Source organism: Centroberyx affinis, unplaced genomic scaffold (genome assembly GCF_046629955.1).
Source record: "Centroberyx affinis isolate AG114_WGS23_722 - 3 ecotype Tasmania unplaced genomic scaffold, CSIRO-AGI_Caff_v1 ptg002115l_1, whole genome shotgun sequence".
NCBI classification, from domain to species: domain Eukaryota; kingdom Metazoa; phylum Chordata; class Actinopteri; order Beryciformes; family Berycidae; genus Centroberyx; species Centroberyx affinis.
The window spans coordinates 390,001-411,093 of NW_027280437.1; the positions used below are offsets into that span (position 1 = coordinate 390,001).

At 41.5% G+C, this 21,093-nt stretch overlaps 2 protein-coding genes across 2 annotated transcripts in view; both read right to left on the reverse strand.

Moving 5' to 3' along the window:
- med30 (mediator complex subunit 30) overlaps positions 1-4,433 on the reverse strand; it is a 29,747-nt gene extending 25,314 nt beyond the window's left edge. The window contains exons 1-3 of the mRNA XM_071531711.1: positions 4,366-4,433; positions 2,892-3,166; positions 199-357 (exon numbers count right to left, since the gene is read on the reverse strand). Coding sequence (XP_071387812.1) covers positions 199-357; positions 2,892-3,083 — 351 coding nt within the window. The 5' untranslated portion in view covers positions 3,084-3,166; positions 4,366-4,433. The remainder of the gene's footprint in view (positions 1-198; positions 358-2,891; positions 3,167-4,365) is intronic.
- A 4,476-nt stretch (positions 4,434-8,909) lies between these two features.
- Positions 8,910-16,638, reverse strand: slc30a8 (solute carrier family 30 member 8). Its single transcript, XM_071531710.1, has 9 exons — positions 16,568-16,638; positions 14,231-14,397; positions 13,505-13,651; positions 12,811-12,964; positions 12,488-12,654; positions 11,701-11,813; positions 10,349-10,454; positions 9,828-9,962; positions 8,910-9,055 (listed from the first exon to the last, which is right to left on the reverse strand). Exons 1-9 carry the CDS (start codon positions 16,636-16,638, stop codon positions 8,910-8,912), a joined length of 1,206 nt encoding a protein of 401 aa, XP_071387811.1.
- Positions 16,639-21,093: the final 4,455 nt, after the last annotated feature.

Below are 21,093 nucleotides of genomic sequence, written 5' to 3' on the forward strand. Positions count from 1 at the left end.
CATTATTACTTAATAACATTATTATTTACATCATCAGTTAAAAAAAATTTACTCCTTTTGAAGTAATAATGATTGGTTCATGTAATAATGTGATAAAGAGTTATTACATTTACAGCTTTTATTTCATATTCGACCCATTTAGAGGGACATTCTTATTACATTTTCAGCTGCATGTAGGATAATGCTGTCGTGCCTCACCTCTGGGGGGATGGGGTCCAGCCCAGCGCAGTTTTCGTTGCACTTGTCGTAGACGAGGCGCAGCTTGCGGAAGAGTACGGACAGCATGCGTAGGTGCTCCTGGAGTTTTCCCAGCCTGTCCTGGTGGGTGTTGGGGTGGTACGTCACTCCGTTAGGCAGCTGAGAGGCAACACAGAGGAAATGTTACATTAAACAACGTACACGCCTAGAAATTTTCTTGTGTTAAAATAAAGCAAAGGGTATTGATCCTCACTGACTGCCAAAAGCACTAGAAAAGCTTTGTTGTTGCCTAATTGGTAATAGTCCATTAGAAGCATTCTACTAATGTACATTAGCTGCACTTTCATTTACACTAATAACACACTCATGGTATCCTTTCACCTTAGCAATGAAAGCCCCCAGGCAACACGACCATGAAAGTCTACAAATGTGTTTAACATGTTCATGATCATGTAACCATGTGGTAATTGCTCATAATTATATAATGATACTGCAATTTGAACTATCAAAGAAAACCTTTGCTGCATCAAACGGTTAACTGTTTCAGCTGCTGGACTCTCTGCTACACCAGCTCTCATACTGAGGCGGCTTTAAACTACAGTGGGTGTTAAAGAACAACAAGATATGTTTCTGTTCAGAGGATCGACAAGCCTCTGGGGCAGCACTGTCTGATTATAAACAGCCCCATGACATGATACAAGCCTGCCTTCAGGGCAGGCATACCTGAGAAGAGAGAGCGAGAGAGAGAGGGAGAAGGATAGGGAGGGAGGGGGTACAGAAGATACATGGAGTGCTATAAAAAAAGTCTGTGATCTCAAAAAGCAAGTCACAACAATGCTGTTTGTGCATTCTGTGGTTGAGGCGCGCTTGTTTTTTGGTAATGCATTCTCTTTCTCCCTTGCTTTCACTGTGGCTGCGATTTTAACAAGGTGCAGAAGGATCTTCTAAGAGGTGCAGGCAGAAGTGTTAAACTTACCCTGACCCCGTCTTCAGGACTGAGTCGAAGCTGAACTGCAAGTGAACTGTGCGGCAAAATGAGGTCAAGACAGATAGCACACTGGCTACTGATTAAATAATTGTCTTCTCTGACTAAAATCCCGAATAATCTGCCTGAAGAAAACTAATTCTAAACTAATTCAACAGCCACCAAAAACCTACCATTTTGTTATCACTTGCGACCAAAACCACTTCATTGCACTAAATTAATGCACTTTGCAATAAAGAAGCCCTATTTCAGAGGTCAGTGTTGTGAGACAGGTCAGTGAGTGCAGCATGGTTATCATATTTCAATAGATAACATATGAACTGCTGTGTATTAAGCAGTTTCTGGACCAAAATATCAGTGCCACCAAATTATCTGCTGGTGTCACCAGCTAAAAATGTGGAAAAACTTGACTGTGGAGCACAGCTCATGGCTGTTTTACATAAAATAGGCTGTCCTGTGTTCTGATAACAGAGAGAGAGAATAGTGACCCAAAATCACTGCAAAGGCAAGAAGACAAAAAGCTTGCTTAGCTCGCATTGGATTTCTTACCACAAACACAGAGACAACGCTTGTCATATTGCGTTACTGTTATCTGATACAAAGGTGGGCAAGAATGGGAACATTATTGAATTCCACAGATTCAAAGCACATAGACTCTTTGAGTTCTCTATCACCTCTCACACACACACACAACATGTCAAACTGTAAATTTGATAGGCCTAACTCAATCACTGTGCAGTATAGGGTGTATATTAAACATGAGACAGTCAGATAGAAAATGCAGAACTACTAATGGTAGTCAGTTTGTGTTACCCAACCCGAGACCCACCCTATCCCTTTTCCCACTGCACATAAAGCAGAGTTAACTGCACCTGAGACCTCTTTTAACCCTAGATAAACTGGGCTCTTTTTAGTCCTGGGACAACCAACACATTCTAACCTGGGATAACCCTGACTTTAAGCGACGGGTTAACACCAACTTTGAGAGGTGGAGCGGGGTTAGCCCCAACTTTATAACACAATTCCCTGGGCAACTGGATTACAGTGGGAAATAGGGCTGCAACTAACAATTATTTATTAATCGATTAATTATTTAGTCTTTAAAACAAAATAATTACAAATACCCATCACAAGTTACCAGAGCCCAAAGTAATGTCTTAAAATTGCTTACTTAGTCTGACCAGCAGAAAAAAAAAAAAAAGGATTCATTTTATAATGATATGAAATAGAGAAAGCAAGCAAATCTTTGCATTTGTGAAGCTGTAACCAGCAAATGTTTGGTATTTTTACTTGATAAATGACTAAAACGATTAATTGATTACCAAATTATAATTGATTAATTTTCTGTTGATCAACCAATCGATTAATCGACTAGCCTAATCGTTTCAGCACTAGTGGGAAAAGTACAACAATGTCCATGCTGAGTGTTTCACCCTCTTACAGCACTGGTCGTTATACAGTACAATGAAACGGACAGGTAAGACAGGAGAGAGAACAGTGACAGCACAGAACAAAGGCAGGGCTTCAAATCCATGTGATCACTATGGAAAGAAAACTATGAGAGAAAACAGAAAACTGACAGAGAGTCTTTTAAGTGAGTGTGACCAGATTCCCCAGTGCTGGACTTCAGAAAGGTCGACAGACACACAGTGACAGGCAGACGGGCAGAGAGAGAGAAGGAGAGAGTGAGGGAGAGAGAGAGAGAGACCTGCATGTTCCTGAGGAGCTGGAAGATCTCCATGGTTCTGAGGACGATGTCTTGGACCGTCTCCTGGCCGATGCGGCACAGCGAGGCCGTGTTGACGTCGCGCGCCGCCTGGGCCTGCTGCTGCTGCTGCTGCTGCTGCTGCTGCTGCTGCTGCTGCCCACCAAACGGCGTGGCTAGGGGAGGGGTCGTCATGGAGACAGCAGATGGAGATGGGGGGCGTAGGTGTAGGCGGAGCTAGCTGTCACGCTGTTCCACACCGGCACACCTTTACATGCCTTGAGGGAGAGTTTCACAGGAGTAGAAGGAAGATGTAGGGTACAGAGAAGAAGAGCAGAAAGATGGATGTTGAAAAGATGCAGGAAAACTGGATCTTGATTCTTGATTTATGTATTGACTGATGAGTGGCCCAAAACAAGTCAAGTTTATTTATATAGCCCTTCATCACAAGCATGTCTCAAAGGACTTTACATACCATTTCATATACTATATCACAGGGATGGGGACTCAAGTTTGACATGAGGCAGTTTTTTTAGGTGAGCTATATCTTAACATTGTGGGGTTTTTCTCCTATTGTGGGGTAATATAATGTATTAAGTGATGGTGTACACTTGTGATTCCTACATACAGCTTCATTTAGGTTACATTATCATTTTATTATGCAGTGCCTGATATACAAATAGCTAAATAATGTAATCACCAGGCTGTAAATTTCTTAGAAATAACTGTTAGGGTTTAAGCAGACCATCTGAGACTTGTGACCAAAGACTTGAGACTTGACTTGGACTTGCAGGTGACTTTTGAGCATCTCTGCCATATCATATACATGTCATATACCACATTACCTCATATACCATACTAAATAAGATACCATATAGCCATATCAGACATATATTGGCATAACTTTTAACAGTAATAATGCAACAGTACTGTTATAACAGGGTTGCATCACTAATCAACTACAGGTGTGTATATCATTCAGTATAGTTACATAAAGGCTACAGTGTAGTTACTAATGTATGTGTGGTATCTACTAATCTCTGGGTCAACCAGCAGAGGCAGTGAACCTCTCTTCAACAAATTAACTAAAACGGAAGTAAAGCTAGCTTAACTGGTAATGAATGGGATGGGATTCAAGACAAATATCGTGCTGTAGCGTTTAACAGAAGTTGTATATCCAGATGAGAAGTGTTTAACGTGCCTTTAAATCAGTAAAAATACATTGGCCGCTATCCCAGGCTAAATCAAATCACCGAAATGTAGTCGGTGTTATAACGGGTGAATGAACGAGTAGTTAACATGCAAAAGTGGAGTGGTTGTCACTACAGCTAAAATGACAGTCACAGCACACGACACTTCAGCTCTCTCTCAGTCCACTTTAATGTATCGTTTGACTATTCTGGCGCGATTTAACTCTTTACAATGCAGCGAGTGTTCATGTTTCGTTAGCAACACGTTTGAGAATTTGTAATGTTACCTGTGAGGTGATAATTTATCTGTTTTGTTGACATGTCAAATCCTTTGCTCTGCTCCCAGGATCTCAGCTGCTGCAACTATCGCGAGATTCGTCCTCGCTGCCGGTGTGGTGGCAGCAGTAAATAATGATGTGCGAGCGCCACTTGAAAATGTTTTGTAGTCTTTTTTGTTTTATTTTAGAGGATGAAGGTGTTATAATTTCCATACACTGCAATCTCATATTATTTCAGATCAATAGTAGCCCATATGTATCTCTAAATTCAACTCCCTGCTTTGAAATGCTTTGAAATGAATTACAACATTACGGTAAAGCACAGCGCACTACAAATTCAGATTCAGACCTGTTTAGGCAACTTAAGGTAATAGCGCCACATGCTGGTCATTTCCTAAATAACATCCAATTTCCCAAAATCCGACTTCATGTTATCAACTTGCAAACCAATCTATGCTTTATGGTCACTACTCATGGGTCATCATGACTTTCTGTTAGTAAGCATAAATCAAATTCATGAATGCAATCACATGACTGGGTGTCTAGTCTACTTGAACTGTGTTTGAATTAAATTCTTCAGTCCATCCATCCATCCATTACTTATATACGCTTGGATTATTTTGTGCGCTATCAGAATTCAAATTAGAGTTTGAAATAGAAGAGGTGCCTCAATCAGACACTATAGTCCTTCAGCCTGTGTGCTCTGCCATGCAGAATTACTCTGACTTACAGAGAGTGGAAATAAGAGCTTTATTGGGGAAAAAAAGGAAAGGCTTTGCCTTCAGGCTTGAGTGGGGCTGAAAAACTAGATTAGGATGCCTATTACTTAATTTCCATTATTCATTCAAATTTGGGGTTACAGGCTGGATTTCAATTTCCATTTATCTGGAGCACATTTTGTGTAATAATAACCTCAAGACATTTCTTTCCCCTTCTTCTCTTTCTCTAAAAGCCCCCTATCTACCAAATGCAATACTGATATGGAAAACAGTACGTCAAGTTCACTTGACTGCCCACAACTTCTTAATTGCAGAAAGAGTGCTGGTTAGCTTGCCATGATGAATGAGCGTTGCTCTTCCGATCCCCATCTGCCAGACCGCCAGACCAACTGAGGCATACCATTTGGAAATGAGTTTCTCTATAATCATCCAGCCTGTCTTCTTGGTGTGTTTAATTGGGACTGGGGGGTAGTAATGGTGGGTGGGGAGGGGGCGAGTAGTGAGATGAATATGCTTTTCTGTTATGAGAACAGTCCATCGCTGAGTTATATATTTGACTGTATGAGGATTTTCACACTATCCATGCTGATTCACTCACTGAGCCAGTGGGAAAGTTTGGAAAATGCATGTGTGTGTGTATCTGTGTGTGTGTGTGTGTGTGTGTGTGTGTGTGTGTCTGTGTGTCTGTGCATGTGACTGTGGGTGTATGTGCATGGTCATTTTGTGTGTGTGTGTTGTAAATGTGTGTATGTGAGTGTGTATGTGCTTGGGGGGGGGGTTACCTCTGTCTATAGGCCCTTGCTTGCCTGACAGCCCATCTATCATCAATGATCAAAGCCTATAGAGAAACAAAGAATGTATTGATCACGTCAAGGCCAGTTGATGGAAGACGCAATGGTTTCAAATGCCTTCTCCATGTTTATGTTGTCGAGGCAAGTAGACGGAAAACACTCCTGTGAAAATAAAAGGCCCTTATTCATCAAAAGGTAACGCAATTAAAAAAATAACATCTCAGGTATCTCAAGCAGCATGATGAGCATCTCATCATTTTCACTTTCGCCCCACCGTAATCATATTTTATGTTTGCCTCGAACATAAACATATAATACAAACCTGGTCGAGTGCAGCAGTGAGAGGAGTCAAATAAATTATTGAACGAAAAGGCAATACAGTATCTCATTACCTCTGCATGTCCCGTGTAGCATACATCATCTACTGTGTCTGCATGTAACTGAGGCCTCCAGCATAAGAAAACATCAGGCAACACAGATGACCTTGGAAACCAATGCCAGGTTTCATTGTACCTGCTGTGGAGCATTATTTCATCCATGCTGCAGAGGCTTGAACCTTGGACATGAGAGAGAGAGAGAGAGAGAGAGAGAGGCAGGAGGTGAGAGAAAGAGAAAGACAGAGAGAATAAGCAAGAGAAAGAGAGCGAGAGAGAGAAGGAAAGGCAGAGAGAAACCGAAAAAGAGAGAGACAGACAGAACTCCCCTTGTGAGGAAACACGAACCGTGTAATAATCATTAGCTGAGGGGGTATCAGGGCTAAAACGGATTATCTAGCTACCTAGCGCATTACTCATGCTTTAATTAAATACACACTGATCTGGTTCCTCCAGGGCTAAGTTCAGACAGAGAAAGAGAGAGAGAGAGAAAGAGAGAGAGAAGAGTATAATGGTTTTCTCTGAAGACAGCCAAACTCCATTCTGCGGAACACAGCAGCTTTCGCCCCTCTGGAGTCTCTGGACACCACTGATGTCTTCAGGATTAAATAAGAGACGGTGTGGCTGAAGGTATGGGATGCAGAGATACAGTGTGAATGTGTGTGTTTGGGGGTGTGTGTGCAAGCATATGTGTGTGTGTGTGTGTGTGTGTGTGTGTGTGTGTGTGCGTGTGTGTGATATGTGCATGTGAGCAGGGGTATAAGAGGTAACCCAGTCAAAATGAAGAATATTAAGTATCAAAATTAAGAGGGAATTTTCAATAAAATGTACTCATAGCTCAGGGGTAAGAAGAGTTTAAAGTTCATAAAATAAGCTACAATGATTGGTAGGGTGTGTGTGTGTGTGTGTGTGTGTGTGTGTGTGTGTGTGTGTGTGTGTGTGTGTGTGTAGGGGGCATGTTGCATAAGCAGAACAGAGTGGGGTGCAAAGAGAGTGCTAAGGGGCTGCTGTGAGCAAGACACACAAACACACGCACACAAACATCCGTCGGTGACGAAAGGCTCCTGCTGCAGGTAACGGGATCGTAAATAACCACACAGACACATACAGTACAGATATACAGTACAGAGGGTACCGAGGGTAAGTGGGTTGAATACAGAAACCCATTCTATCAGTCAGAGATGCTGACCACCAGACTGATGTTCAGGCAGTCTGGCTGCTGAACCATTGGTTAGACAATCATATACATTCTGCATGCAGCCATACAGCCAAACAGAAACTATAACATGAGAAAATTATAAAAGGATTAAAATCATAATAGACATTATGAAAAGAATGCATAATGTAGAGCAAATAATTAAGAGGATGGAATATTTAGTGGTACTAATTATAGAAATCTTGATATAGTAGGAATGGATTTAAAAGCTTTGTATTCCCTTCTGCCTTAAATTTACTGATTTTCTTAAGTTAAAATATTTCAACAATACACTAGCAGACAGCATGTCATGTTATTGATGATTCCCTTGACCATACTACTGTGGCTCAAGACATCAATATGGCTCTCACTCCAGGAAAGTGCATGGTAGAAGGTCAAACTAGAAAGAGCAGTAGATACTACAGTGTCAGTAACATGTGGGGGCCCTTGGTACCCCAAAATGGCCGCCCAGGTACACTGAGATCACACATCTACAGCAGACTGCAGCTCAAGGTCAAGGAGAGGGTGAGGAAACTGTTAACAGGGATAAACGTGCGTCCCAAGACAATGGATCCTTTGTGAGCCTGTTGCCCGGCAACCCTTATTTGTCAGACGAGCCGGCGTGGACAGTAAGGGGCTAAAATGGATACAGTACTTTGTCACAATGGATTCTATGATACTGTACCATCAGAGTCAAAACAAAGACCGTTATAGAGAGAGAGTATTTGAAAAAGAAGGAATATTTTATTAATTTGTCTGTGTTTACATGTCCCAAACTCTGTGCAAATGGGTGTGTCTGTATCCAGTGTCAGAGGTTGATACAGTAATACACTAATACAGACAGTATAATAATAGTAAATGACAGTAAACTAATAGTAAACAAACACAGTGGTTAAAATGTGTGATTAGGATAGTGAATGGAAGTATAAATCATTAGCAATCATTCAGAGCTCTTGATCATCCAGCATGTATAGACTCATAAAAGATGAATGTTTGCTTTATACAGTGCATAGTGACCTCCATTTAAAATAAACACTTAAAAAGCCAAGCTAACTCATTAATACAAAGTTGTAGACATGTTAAAACTTAACAAGGGGGGTTGAGGAGAGGGTAAAGCACTTAAAATCAGTTCCAAGGTCTGTTTTCTCCAAATATGTCTTTCCAATATCTAAGAGGAAACGGCTGTCTTGTCTTTCAGACACACGTTCCTCATAATCAGTTCAATAATCACCTCTTTGGGAATGTCAGCACAGACGCCCTAAGGCAGTCATCTGACTGTGGAGTGACTGTCACACTGAAAAACAAACCACCTAAGGGTCCAATGACCAGTGCTGCAGAACAACCAAAGACTGTTACCACCATACAGTAGGTCACAGCAACTATAAAGCATCGTCTTGGAGCTTCGCCTCATTCCTCTGGGCCTCCGGCTGCTCTTGAAAGGGGCTCAGATGAAAGAAAAGGCTAAAGCAGATTCCTACATCTTGGGGTCTTCACACAGCGTGCATCCAGGCTTGAGGTCGGCCTGTCTCTCCATCTGAATCGTAATGGAGTGGAAGTTGTAGGAGGAGAAACAGGCCTGTGTCATTTCCCTCAGGACTGACTGAGCATCCACTGACTCATCTGTGAAGGAGAGAGGAAAGCAAAGGAAACGGCAGTGAACGATAGTCACCCACTCTTTTATATTTATGCATCTATGCAACTTAAAGAACCGTTTTGGCACTCAGTATTTATGCCAGTGAAGAAAAGAGAAAAAAAGATGTCAGATGACGACAGTGAATCTGACAGAAACAAGAGTCATTGAGGTCTCAAAGTCCCTTATTAACTCCCAAGTCCATGTTTTCAGGTGTACAGTAAATCATTTTGGGAGAAAAAAAATGGATGAAGTCTCAGGACAAGCCCCAGAATCATTTCATCATATTAGCTGAAGTCACAGTGAGTTATCTGTGTTTGTGTTACATCATTTGGACAAAAAGGCTATTTGAGACCCTGCCACTGTTCTGCCAGGGACAAGTGTGAAAGAAGCCCTTACAAATTTATATTAATGTTAGTCAAAGCATCATTGTATCTTTTTGTAAATCCAGAGTTTATATGGCCATTGACTCTATGTGGGACATCTGAATCATCCATGACCCATGGTTACAAGTACCAACAAAAATTCTTGATTTGTGGTAAACATCATATAAACTGTTTGTGAATAGTTTGTGTAACCATTGACCCTTACCTATCGGTTATATGCGCAGATAGGTCATAGCTTCACTAGATAGATTTTGTTTCATTATACAAAACTCTATCAAATGTTTAGAATTAAGTTTGGTTTGTTCTTTATGACCACTTTTCTCACCACCCAGACCTTAGAAAACAGCCCAAATTGTGAGTGGCAAGGTCCTCTCACCTATGGCTACGTGTGCCGACAGCACAGCCTGGTTCACGGTGAGGGCCCAGATGTGAAGGTTGTGGACCGCCTGCACCCCCTTCACCGCTAGCAGACGATCCCGCACCTCGCTGTACTTCACCCCTGCTGGAGTGCCTGGACAGAGGGAGGAAAGAGAGAGAGAGAGGCAGATAGCAAGGAGAGAGTGTGAAAGTGAATCAGAGAGAGAGAAAATACAGGGGTGTGAATGTGGAGCTGAGGATGAAGCTTCATAGAGAAACGAAGATTAAAAGGCAAGGACACACTGCTACACCCTCAAAAGAAAGTGTGATTTTCAACACCTCTGTGAGCATAGTTTGCGGCAAAGCAGCCTGTGTTACTTTTCCACACATCTTATGCTCATGCCAACACAACTTGTGTCAACGTGTTACTATAAACAGATCTGTAACATCATGTTTTATGTTGGGCATCACAAGATGTACAATGTTGTAGAAATCTTTTTTTCTCACTCTCTACTCACAAATATGGGCCTGCTGCCTTACCTTCCATCAGGACAGTGAGGATATCTCTCATGATAGTGACGGTGGTGCCCAAGACAAATATGGAGAAGAGGAAGGTACAGATGGGGTCGGCCATTTTATACTCTGGCTGGAAGAAACAGACAGAGGACGGTTCCAATACCAGTATTCTTGAGAGCTAAGACTGTCAGTCAGTATTATAAGCCACTATTATCAAGAGAGTTTATCAAGAGTTTAAGAGAGGCACTAATTGCTAAATATTAATGCACACAGGAAAGTGACAACTGTCCCGTTTTAATATTTCTCATAATAGAAGATCATAATACAGCAATACTGATTGCCCAGGGAGAAGATCTCAGCACATGGAAATCTGCAGGCAGACAGCAAGGAGGAAAGCAGCGTGTAGCATAAGAATGCTTTCAGTAGAAAGAACGTGCTGCTGCATCTTCCTGACAGCTTAGCGTGTTTTTAGCACTGAGAACACACAGCGCTACAACTTAAAAAATATTTCAGGTTTTAACAAAAGAGGGCCACACTTCAGCTAGCAAAAAAATATCCTGTAGCAACTGATGTAAGCTTCCAGATCATGTAATAACCTGTCAAAATGCAGTAAAATGTCCCTCTAAAAGGGTCAAAAATCGAATAAACCTGTAAATGTTATAAATTGTTGGATAATATAATAACTGTCAATCTTAATTATATGAGGGGATTATTACTTCATAAAGGGTGTCATATTTTTAAATGATGATGTAATAATAACACTGTCTAATTAAGAAATAAGTTATTACATTAGTAGTCAATTTTATTATTGCATCATCAGACAGTTTACTCCCCTCATAAGTAATAATGACCAGTTACAGTAATAATGTGACATTATTACATTATCTGGGAATTTATTACAATATCAGGTTTTATTACATCTTCAACCCATTACCACCCATTATCAGTTGTTACCAGACCCTGGGTGGACATGGACTGATGCAGTGAAATTCCTTCCTACTTATTGTTTTGATGGGAAAGCTATGCAAATAGCTTTTAGAGAGCAGCTTCTTTAATATAATCTGGGGGAACCCTTTGATAATTTTGCTCCCACTATACTCTGCACTGTTTGTTTCACTCTATTGCAATAACACAGGCTGTTTAATAGGAACAAGATTATTGGACAATTAAGACAATTCTAAAAATTTTTTTTTTTTTGACTAAACAGGAGAAAACGCTGACAAATTATGCCAGTCTAAATCGTTCTCAACCCATTTCACAAATGTCTTTTTGTATTTCACACCCACTTTCTACTCCTCACCTCGCCTCGTGGATCTAATTTTCACTCTCTAAGGCTTCTTAACATGTCCTCACACACACACACAGTGGCTTCTAACCTTGAAGAAGATGATGATGGCGCTGACCAGCACGCTGAGGCTCTGCAGAAGGTCTCCCATCACGTGGACGAAGGCGGCTCGCACACTGGCATTGGCCTGCTGGGCCCTGCCTCCTGTCAGAGAAACATGACAGGACACAGCGGTTCAGTGAGACTGCATGCTGTAAAGTTATTATACTGTGGATTATAATGGAAAAAAGTATAGCTGGAAGACAACTGCTTTTGTGTGTCTTATATCATTCTGTTCTGTGGTTGATTGTTGATCAGTTAGATCTAGTTAGGCTCATTCTCTGTACAGTTCTTTGAGACATGCATGTGATAAAGGGCAATATAAATAAACAAACTTGAACTTGAACAACTGTGTCTTACAATATTTTAAAGCCCTTTATGCTTTTGATACTCTATTGATCCTATCCAATTCATCTCTTTTGGGGACTCAGTGCCTTGCTCAAAGACACTTAGGCAGGTCTGATGCTTGGTATCATAGGGGATTGAACCCAGGCTTTCTGGTTGAATGACAGTCTCCCTAATCGCTACGCCACCTGCTGCCCAAAGGACTATATGTCTCTCCATGGTTCAAATGAACACTGAATATACTGCATGTTTGAAGAGAATCTATGGAACTTCATGAAGATATTTCAATGTTTCAAGGCCAACGGTAATGATATTTGAGATGACAGTGATTATTAGAAAATACTGACTTATAAAATTGACTATTGATCATTTTGACTGACTGGAGGTTTTGACAGCTCACAATCATCTGAACCTCCTGAGCCCGGGCAACATACCATGCTCTGCCCCTTTTCGCTCCACATCTCCATGGTCATCAGTGGAGTGGCTGTGGTTCGAGACGTGGGAGTACCCCTTTTCCTCCTTGTGGCTGTGGCTGTGCCCATGTGAATTGAGCCCGCCATGGCTGTGACCGTGACCGGACTGATGAAGGGTGAGAGCCATGCTGTTCAGAGAGGGGACAAGTCATTTTTGGAGAGTGTACAAATTATGAAATAAACTTATTCTGAGGTAGGAGGCATTTTTGGAATGTATTATCACACACTGGCCTTTAATTAAAGCTGTAAAGAGGATGAAAGTTGAGTGTGTTTGTTTTACTCACATAATGTTGGCCAACACAGCGCACCCAGAGGTAATGAGCATGACGGTGCCCTCGATGGTGTAGTCATCGTCGATGAGACGCTCTATGGCCAGGTAAACCAACACACCAGTTACCAGCCAGATGGTGAACACTGACAGCAGTGCACCCAGGATCTCTGCAGGGAGAAAAGATGGAGAGGGGGGGGGGGGGAGAGACAGAGAAAGCAAGAGAAACGAGACAATATTTTAATCGTGCTTTCCAAGAAATGGAATGGCGTGATAATTAAAATGACAACGACAACAAAAAGGATGGCAAAACAATTTAAGAGAATGTCTCAAAACCACATGATTAAAAAGGTTTGAATTTGTACAGCAAATGTGTCCATCAACAGCCGTGTGTCTTATCAAAGTGTCTTTGAGCAAGATGCTTAACCCCGACCTGCTCACTCACATTGTTTAAAGCTGCACCACATGACTTTGCATGTTGAAGATTTCCCACCAGTGTCCATTCCTTACACCAGAATTTCATTTGGGTAAGTAGGGCAAATGGGGTCTATGGGGTCTCAATTTGAGGGGATCGCACTTCTCTTTTGCACGCCCACTTTGTGATTTAGGCTGATAGCATGGCTGGATTTTTACAGAAAAATATTGCCAAGTGCAGCTTTAAAATGCAACCACAACAATGCCAGCAGCTCCTGAAACAAACAAGGCCTTACCTGCACGGTGCCAGCCGTAGCTGAGCTTGTGTGTGGCGGGTCTGGAGGAGAGCCAAAGCGAGCACAGGCTGATGATGAAGCTGGTGAAGTCCACCAGCAGGTGGGCAGCGTCCGTCATCACCGCCAGGCTGCCCGCAAAATACCCACCTGCAGGAGGAGAGAGGGAGAGAGAGACAGAGAGAGAGGGAGAGGGAGAGGAGAGAGAGAGAGAGAGAGAGAGAGAGAGAGAGAGAGAGAGAGAGAGAGAGAGAGAGAGAGAGAGAGAGAGAGAGAGAGAGAGAGAGAGAGAGAGAAAGAGTAGAAGGAAAACAGGAGAAGTAGCCAAGAGAAAGTAAAGGCAGAGAGAGTGTTAGGAAAAATAAGAGAAGCAGGGGAAGTGAAAGGAGAGAGTGGATCGATGGAGAAAAGGGAGGAGGAGAGAAGAGAGATGTCCAGAAAAGCCAGAAAAGAGAAAGGTCAGGATTGGGAGGAAAGGTGACAGAGAAGAGTGGTACAAGATGGAGATTAATGAGTGTAAACAGATAAGTAAAAGCACAGACTACACTCAGTGTGTGAATATCTGATCAAAGCATCAACTTCTTAACAGCCCATCTTCAGGTATAACAGACTGAAGAGCCATCAGATTTATGTTGGTACAGCAATCTTCTTATAGAAAATCTACTGTTAAAGAAAGAGAAAGAGGGGGAGAGATTAAGAGAAAAGGGAGAAAAAGAGGCAGTGACTCACCCAGGATCTCTCCGACCATGAAAATCAAGCAGATGACAGAAACCACATACAGCCTCTTCTTGGCAACTTTCTTCTCTCGCTCACGATCCTCCTGAGCATGGCTGTTGTCATGGCAATGCTTGATGCCGCCGGTGCCGTCTTTCTGCAACGCCTCCTGGTTGTGCGCGCTGGTTAATCATTACAATCAGAAGAAATGCAAGTTAAGAAGAAGAAATGCACACACAACAGCAAGTACTTCCTAATACTGTGTTTCAACAATTCGGAGTGACTGATGTCGTTGAGGAATTTCTCTGTGATCCTTTTCTACAACTAAAATCAAATAATCAGCATTTGTGAGTGAGAGCAACACTTTTACCCAAGCTAGAAGCCACAGAATCAAGGCACTAACCTGTGATATCTAACATAATGTTAGAGAAGAAGAAAACAAGATTTTAATCCTGCTTCACTTTTCATCTGTCAAGATAAAAGTGTGTTAAATCCAAGAGTCTGTAACCCTCCATTCTGCAATACTCTATTGTGTTCACAGGTCAGGCTGCCAGATGGATGTGTTCTCTGTTCTGTAATACTTCACTGTTCTCCGTTGATCAAATTAAAACTTTCTCAGTTATTATTGCTGCTACCAGATGTTTTCTGTGGACATGTCACTCATGACTGGTGCATCATTACTCTAAAAATATAGATAAGTGATGGCACATCGTTAATATTGAATTATAGAAAGTACTATTTATCTGTTTAAAGATAACGCTAAATCATTGCACTACAGTTTACAGATTGGTTATGTGATTGCTTACTGTAGCCTACTCACAGCTTTGGTATAGACTGATCCATGGTATAGGCCTACCATGATTTATGTGTTGATATGTTGTGTACACTACACTAACTAAGAATGGTAACCATGATTTGATTACTGTGGTAAAATGATGCTATTTTTGTTTGTTTGTTTGTTTTGGGGGTTTTTTGTGATTGTTTTTAATATAATTGTGGAAATAAATTAGAGATACAAGATTCCATTGTCTAGTTTGTTTGTTTTTTTTCTCAGAGGTAGCAATTAAATGTATGTAACTTTACTAGAATTCAGTACAGACCATGAACATGATGGTCTAATGATTAAAAAGGGAAGCAGTTACAGAAAGTGAAATGGTCCGCTGTCTGATGACTGTTGTTACCCACATGACCAACAAGAAGCACCAGCTGAGCCCAGCTTGAGGTGCTGTCCATCATAAACCATCAAGAAACGCCATCACAAGACAGTCACCAGCTAAGACCAGCATTAGATGGTCAGAGCATGAGCAGTATAAACTGGCCAGCAGCATAGACAGCTTGATTGTCTATAGGCTGTTTTTTTCAGCAGGGTATGTCCAAATATTGCAGCAGTCCCTGTAGGAATAGTGAAATAGGAAGTAAATATTTAGCATCAAGCACTATAAGTCACCCTTAAACCCACCATTATATTAGTCTCTGCATGAATGTTATATGAATGTTATGGTGTTATGTTATGTTATGTTACCTTACGTTACGTTATGTTGTTATTTTCCATTAGGCAAATAGGTTAAGTGAAAAGGCTAATTGAAAAACCATGAAAGAAAAAACGGTGACTTATCACACCCTTGGGGTGCATCTGTGAGGTCACATAAATGCATTGTTGCTACATCTACATTTTCACCTTGTTGTTTTTATAAGACACCATTATGTAAAAAAAAAAAAAAAAAAAAAAGACTGTAAATGATCGCAATCAATTTTATTTATCTTTTTTCTGTTTTCCTTGTGCCAAGCAGTAACATTAGCTAAACAAAGTGGTTGCTAGGCGACCAATAGAACCTCCTTACTTTGAGCAGTGTTTTTTGGGTGCCGCAAATCAAATCAACGGTTCTGCGGTCACAGGTGTGCACTAATCGGGTATCTTGTAACTTTTTCGAACGCGACTCAGCCAATCGGCACTCAGGACCGGACTATCTGCTTCATTAACAGTAAAGCAGTCGACACAGTACAGTAGAGCCGACTGTGAAATCCAACTTTGCGCACTGCTAATACCAGCAGAGACCCGGACCCAGACCCGTGTGGAAAATCTGTGGTTAACAAACAATGGAACGTGGGCAAAGACACTGCCCACAACAGAAACGATCGCCATGACTGAAAGAAAAATTTATATCTATCCACAGTGTAACTTTACAAAAAAAAAGTAAACTGCTTAACCATGTAATCTGGAAAAATACCCACTCAATTCTATGAATAAATAAAAATAAAGATTATCCCAGATACACTGGAAACACAATGTAGGCTAGAAATGACAACTTTACCTGTTTTGCGTTAACAATTAAAAGTCAAAGTTTACTTTACCTTCCCATAATGGTGTACATGTTCCTTGTTTCGGTCACCAGGTGAACTCTTTCTGGATCCTTCTTGAACATGACTGAATTTCTGGAGAATATTTAATTTTAAAGAAAATCCTGACAGTCGAAAAAAACACAAACTAAAACAAACTAAAATAAACTAGCCTAATGAATCTTTTTAAAGTGGCCTAACTCGGAGACGGCTCGTTATTTTAAATGGACAGGCTTCTCATCCAGCTCTATGTTTAGTCAGCTTTTCTTTACTTGTCTCCTCTGTTTTTAGGTTCTTCAGGTTATCTCTCCTCAGAAACTGTGTTACCAGCCGCTGAACATCCTCACAAACCAGCCCAGGGTGCAAACAGCCCAAAATATTTGATGAAGCCTTGTGACTACCACCGTTTGCACCGTGTGCAAACCAAATGCATGGCCGGTTGCAGCACCTTGGAGCTGAGTGATGAGAGGAAAAGAGTAACGGCTTGGGACTCATATTTAGGGAAAAACACTAGAATAATCCTAAAATACATTTTACTTCAAAACTAGTCTCTGTATGAATATAGGTCTAATTGTAGGAAAGTTATAGCCTAGTGATACCAAAAGAGATTAAAATGCCTTTACTATAACTCAGCATTGATTTCCACAGTGATTGCTGATTAAGTAATTGTTTACTAGGGTGAACGCATGGGTCACGTGCCAGCCAGCCAAAACCTAGAGGCGGGACCCGCCCGCCTCTTCTTCGTCGGCACTCAGCGACGCTAAAATCAAATACTATTTGAACTAGGCGGTGCTGTGCTATGTTCCCTTGCAACAATAATTGAGTAGCTCAATAATAATTTAACTATAGAGTTCAAAGGAAAGGCCGAACGCAATGAAAGTCACCGATAGAGACTATTTAGCGCCATTGATTACTCTATCAAATAATAAGCTCCAAATAAGTCAAGTGTGGTTTAATAGCCTGCATGGATTTTTTTGCTTGCTGCAATACGCTTATTAAATAGGCTATCATTAAGCTGCTTAAAAAGGAAATCACAATGGCATTGAGTGAGCCTGGGCATTTTGTGCATTCGGTAGGACAGCAGCCTATCATTATGCAAGGTCATACTGACCAATAAACTCCAATAAAATTCTCCTCTGGTCAATTTTCGATTAAATTACAATCTGTTATGTCATTATTTTATGTTATTATGGCCAAAACAGGAATTCCTAATGATTTTTACCTCTTTACGGCTGGGAAACACACTCGTCTGCCAGAAACAGCAGCCCCATATCTGTCTGCTTCCATTTATCTTCAATCTCCTTGTGAATTTATAAACGCCACCATTTGATCACGTGGACTACAGATAGCCTACAGCAACTTATTAGCCTACAACTCTGTCCTTACTGGCCAAAACACACAGGTTTCATTAACATGGATAGGTTTGCATTGTTTCATATTAAAAAATCAAAATAGCCTCACATCAAAGATAGCCTGATAGTAAAACAATGTTTTTTGACGTTTTTTTTCAAGCAACTTTTTTCATCAGCATCAGAATTATAGAGAAGTCTTCTGACAGATGAACGGTCCTAAAACCCACTGTAGCTCTGAATGAGAATAGTTTTTTCTGTCACACTTCATTCTGAAAATGAACCACAAGGTGGCGACAACTCCTCATCTACCACAAGTGTGTAGACATAGACATTATCAGTAACTCAAGCAGGTTAACTCAAATTGGACATCTAAATATAAATTTACAGACAGTAAAAGAAATTAGAACAACCATCAAAGCCCAAATATATTCATAACTTTAATAGGATAAAGAAAAGTACATAGGCATAGTCTGTAAACGGAGAATTTTGAGATGTAAATAAATATACAATACTAAGTAGGTGCATAGAACTGCATATGCTACATGTAGCTGGTTAACTACAGCAATGTTATAACGTTAGCTAGCTTGCAAGCGACCTATTTAATCAAGAGAGAAACAAAAACAAAATAGAAACCATCCGTTATTGTTCTGAAGTCTTGCCTGTTAAACCTATGTGTCGGCGGACGTGTAGGTTGAGTTTAGTGTGATCTAGTTTGATCACATACGGCTAAAAGCCTCTGCTAACAACCAGCTAGGCTCAAGTACGCCACCCAGGAACGCCCTCTGCTCCTTGTCTTGGATGGCCACCAGTCCCACCTGGATCCAGAGCTGGTCCGGGCGGCACAGAGGGAGGGGGTTATCCTCCTGTGCCTGCCGCCACACACATCTCACATCCTGCAGCCGCTGGATGTGAGTTTCTTTGGACCCTTGAAGGCAGATTTCTCTGGGCTTGTGGGAGATCTGTCGGCAGTTAGCCACTCCTTCGTGGTTTCCAAGAAGGAGTTTTCAAGGGTCCTGAGAGACTCATATCAGCGGCTAAAGGATCGGAGAGTGGTGGTGGCGGGATTCAGGAAGTGTGGCCTCCACCCTCTGGACCCTACGGCTATTGACTAGTCACGGGTCATGCCGTCCGGGCCACAGCGTGGGACTCTGCCAGAACCACCAGCCACACCTGCATCTCCTAGTGCCACCCCTGCTGCTACCACCCCATCCAGAAGTCCCCAGGACCCCCCACCCCAGAACCCCCCAAGCCAGGACCCCCCACCCCAGAACCCCCCATGCGAAGAAGAGTATCCCTCGGGGCTGTTCCCACCAGTTCTGGCCCCTCCATCGCCGGTCCCTCAGCCCCCTCGGGCCCCTCTTCACGCTCCCACGGTCCCCAGATGCCTGCCTCTAACCGCCATCCACACACTCACCTGCCTGAAAACCACCATCCCCCCACCTCTCCTTCTCCATCGCCTGTTCTGAACGGTATGTTGTTTGCTTAACAGTTTGGTTTCATAGCAATAGTAATAGATATTGGTTATCTTGAGCATTCATCATCACCTAGCAATGTTACCATATCAAACCATACAATTTTTTTCAATTCGTTTTCAGTGCCAACAGTTCCATCATCCTGTGGCCTCCGAGGGTCCAGGGCACCCTCCTCTTCCTCCCAAGGTAATTTTTTTCCCAATCTGTTTAAGCAATGTGAAGCAATGTAAGATGCAACTTAAAGTTGCCTGACCTTAACAAAATGAATGTGTCTATTTTCTGTTCTGATTCCCTCCCTGGATGTGGCCGTAGGCTTCTCCTCCTCCTCATCCTCTCTCTCTCATCGTAGTATGTTCAGCAGTATTTTGTGGATTAGGATAAGCCAGTGTTATGTAATGCAATCAATTTAAATTCAATCTTAATTTTGGGAGAATTCAGTTAAAACATTTACAATAACAAACAGCACAAACTACCATAACAAGTCTCTTAATTTATGCAGCCTCCTGCCTTCCTGGGCTTTCAGCAACGTTGTCGTCGTCCTCCTCCTCCTCCTCCTCCACTGGACCCTTGACGACTACTGGTAATATGTTAAATTTGTTTTCAGTATTACATGTTCATCCGTTTTCATTCAAATAATGCCCTAATACCTTACTTCTTCTCTGAGCAGGTCACACCGCCCCCAAGAGAAGAAGGCTGGAGGAAAGGAACTGGCGGTGTGGCCAGTGCAAGCAGCCAGACCCTCCTCAGGACTCTGAGGGTCTGGTGTCTTGGGTCCAGTGTGACAAGTGGTTCCACACCACTTGTGCGGACTGGGAGGAGGACGACGACGATACAGATTTCTGGTGTTTTTGGTGCCGTGATGAATGAGTCAATCAAAATGAATCAAACAATCTATCAATCTATTTATTATCTATTTATCTGTTTATTTATTTATTTAGTTATTTATTTATTTATTTATTTATGTTTTATCGTTTTTACAAATAAATAAGACTATTGAATACTGGCTATAGTGTAATTTTGTTATTGAGCTTCAAAGATATTGGTGACATTTACTACAATGTATGGAGCTAGTGTGAGCTCTTGGTTTTAAGGTGTGTTCCACTCTTGCATGAATACAAGTGATTTTAATGTTATAATGCACTCTTATAATGACTGCTGAATAAGAGAAATCATATCTATTCTTAAACATTTAAAAAAAAAAATAGTATTTAATATACATACATTTGGAGTTGATTTAAAATTGTCTGAAATAGATCCATTGTCAACGGCAAATAATGTATATGTGAATAGGTTTACTGGAAGAGTATTATAAAAAAAAAAAAAAAACATCCAGTAGGTGGAGGTATTGGCTGATAAATGGAAAATTAAGAGCCTTGAGTATAGTCTGTAATTATTACATGCATCTGTAACATTGTGAAGGTACAGGAAGGGTTAACCTGGTCTCTCCACCTCTTGAGTCGCTTACTGGAAACCCCTTCACTCCGGCAACACGTTGTCACCCTGGCCCTTGGGTCCGAAGATCACTGGATCAGCATATGGTCCTTCTTCAGGCAATGCCGATCCCGGACGAGCCCCCAAAAATCTGTAACAGGCCCGGCTGTACTGGGCATGCAGACAGATGATAAACCTGTAAAACAGGAGAATTTGTGAATAAATAACGACACAGGAAACTTGCTGCCGTTCGTCTGGTCGGTCTTGCCAGAATTTATTGAATAAA

Bases quoted from the DNA above. Each gene is read 5' to 3' on its own strand.
- slc30a8 (XM_071531710.1), bottom strand. From the start codon at position 16,638: ATGTTCAAGAAGGATCCAGAAAGAGTTCACCTGGTGACCGAAACAAGG. The intron at 13,652-14,230 runs GTGAGTCACTGC...CTCCTCCTGCAG, and splicing joins CATGGTCGGAGAGATCCTGG to GTGGGTATTTTGCGGGCAGC. The intron at 11,814-12,487 runs GTATGTTGCCCG...TTTCTCTGACAG, and splicing joins GCGAAAAGGGGCAGAGCATG to GAGGCAGGGCCCAGCAGGCC.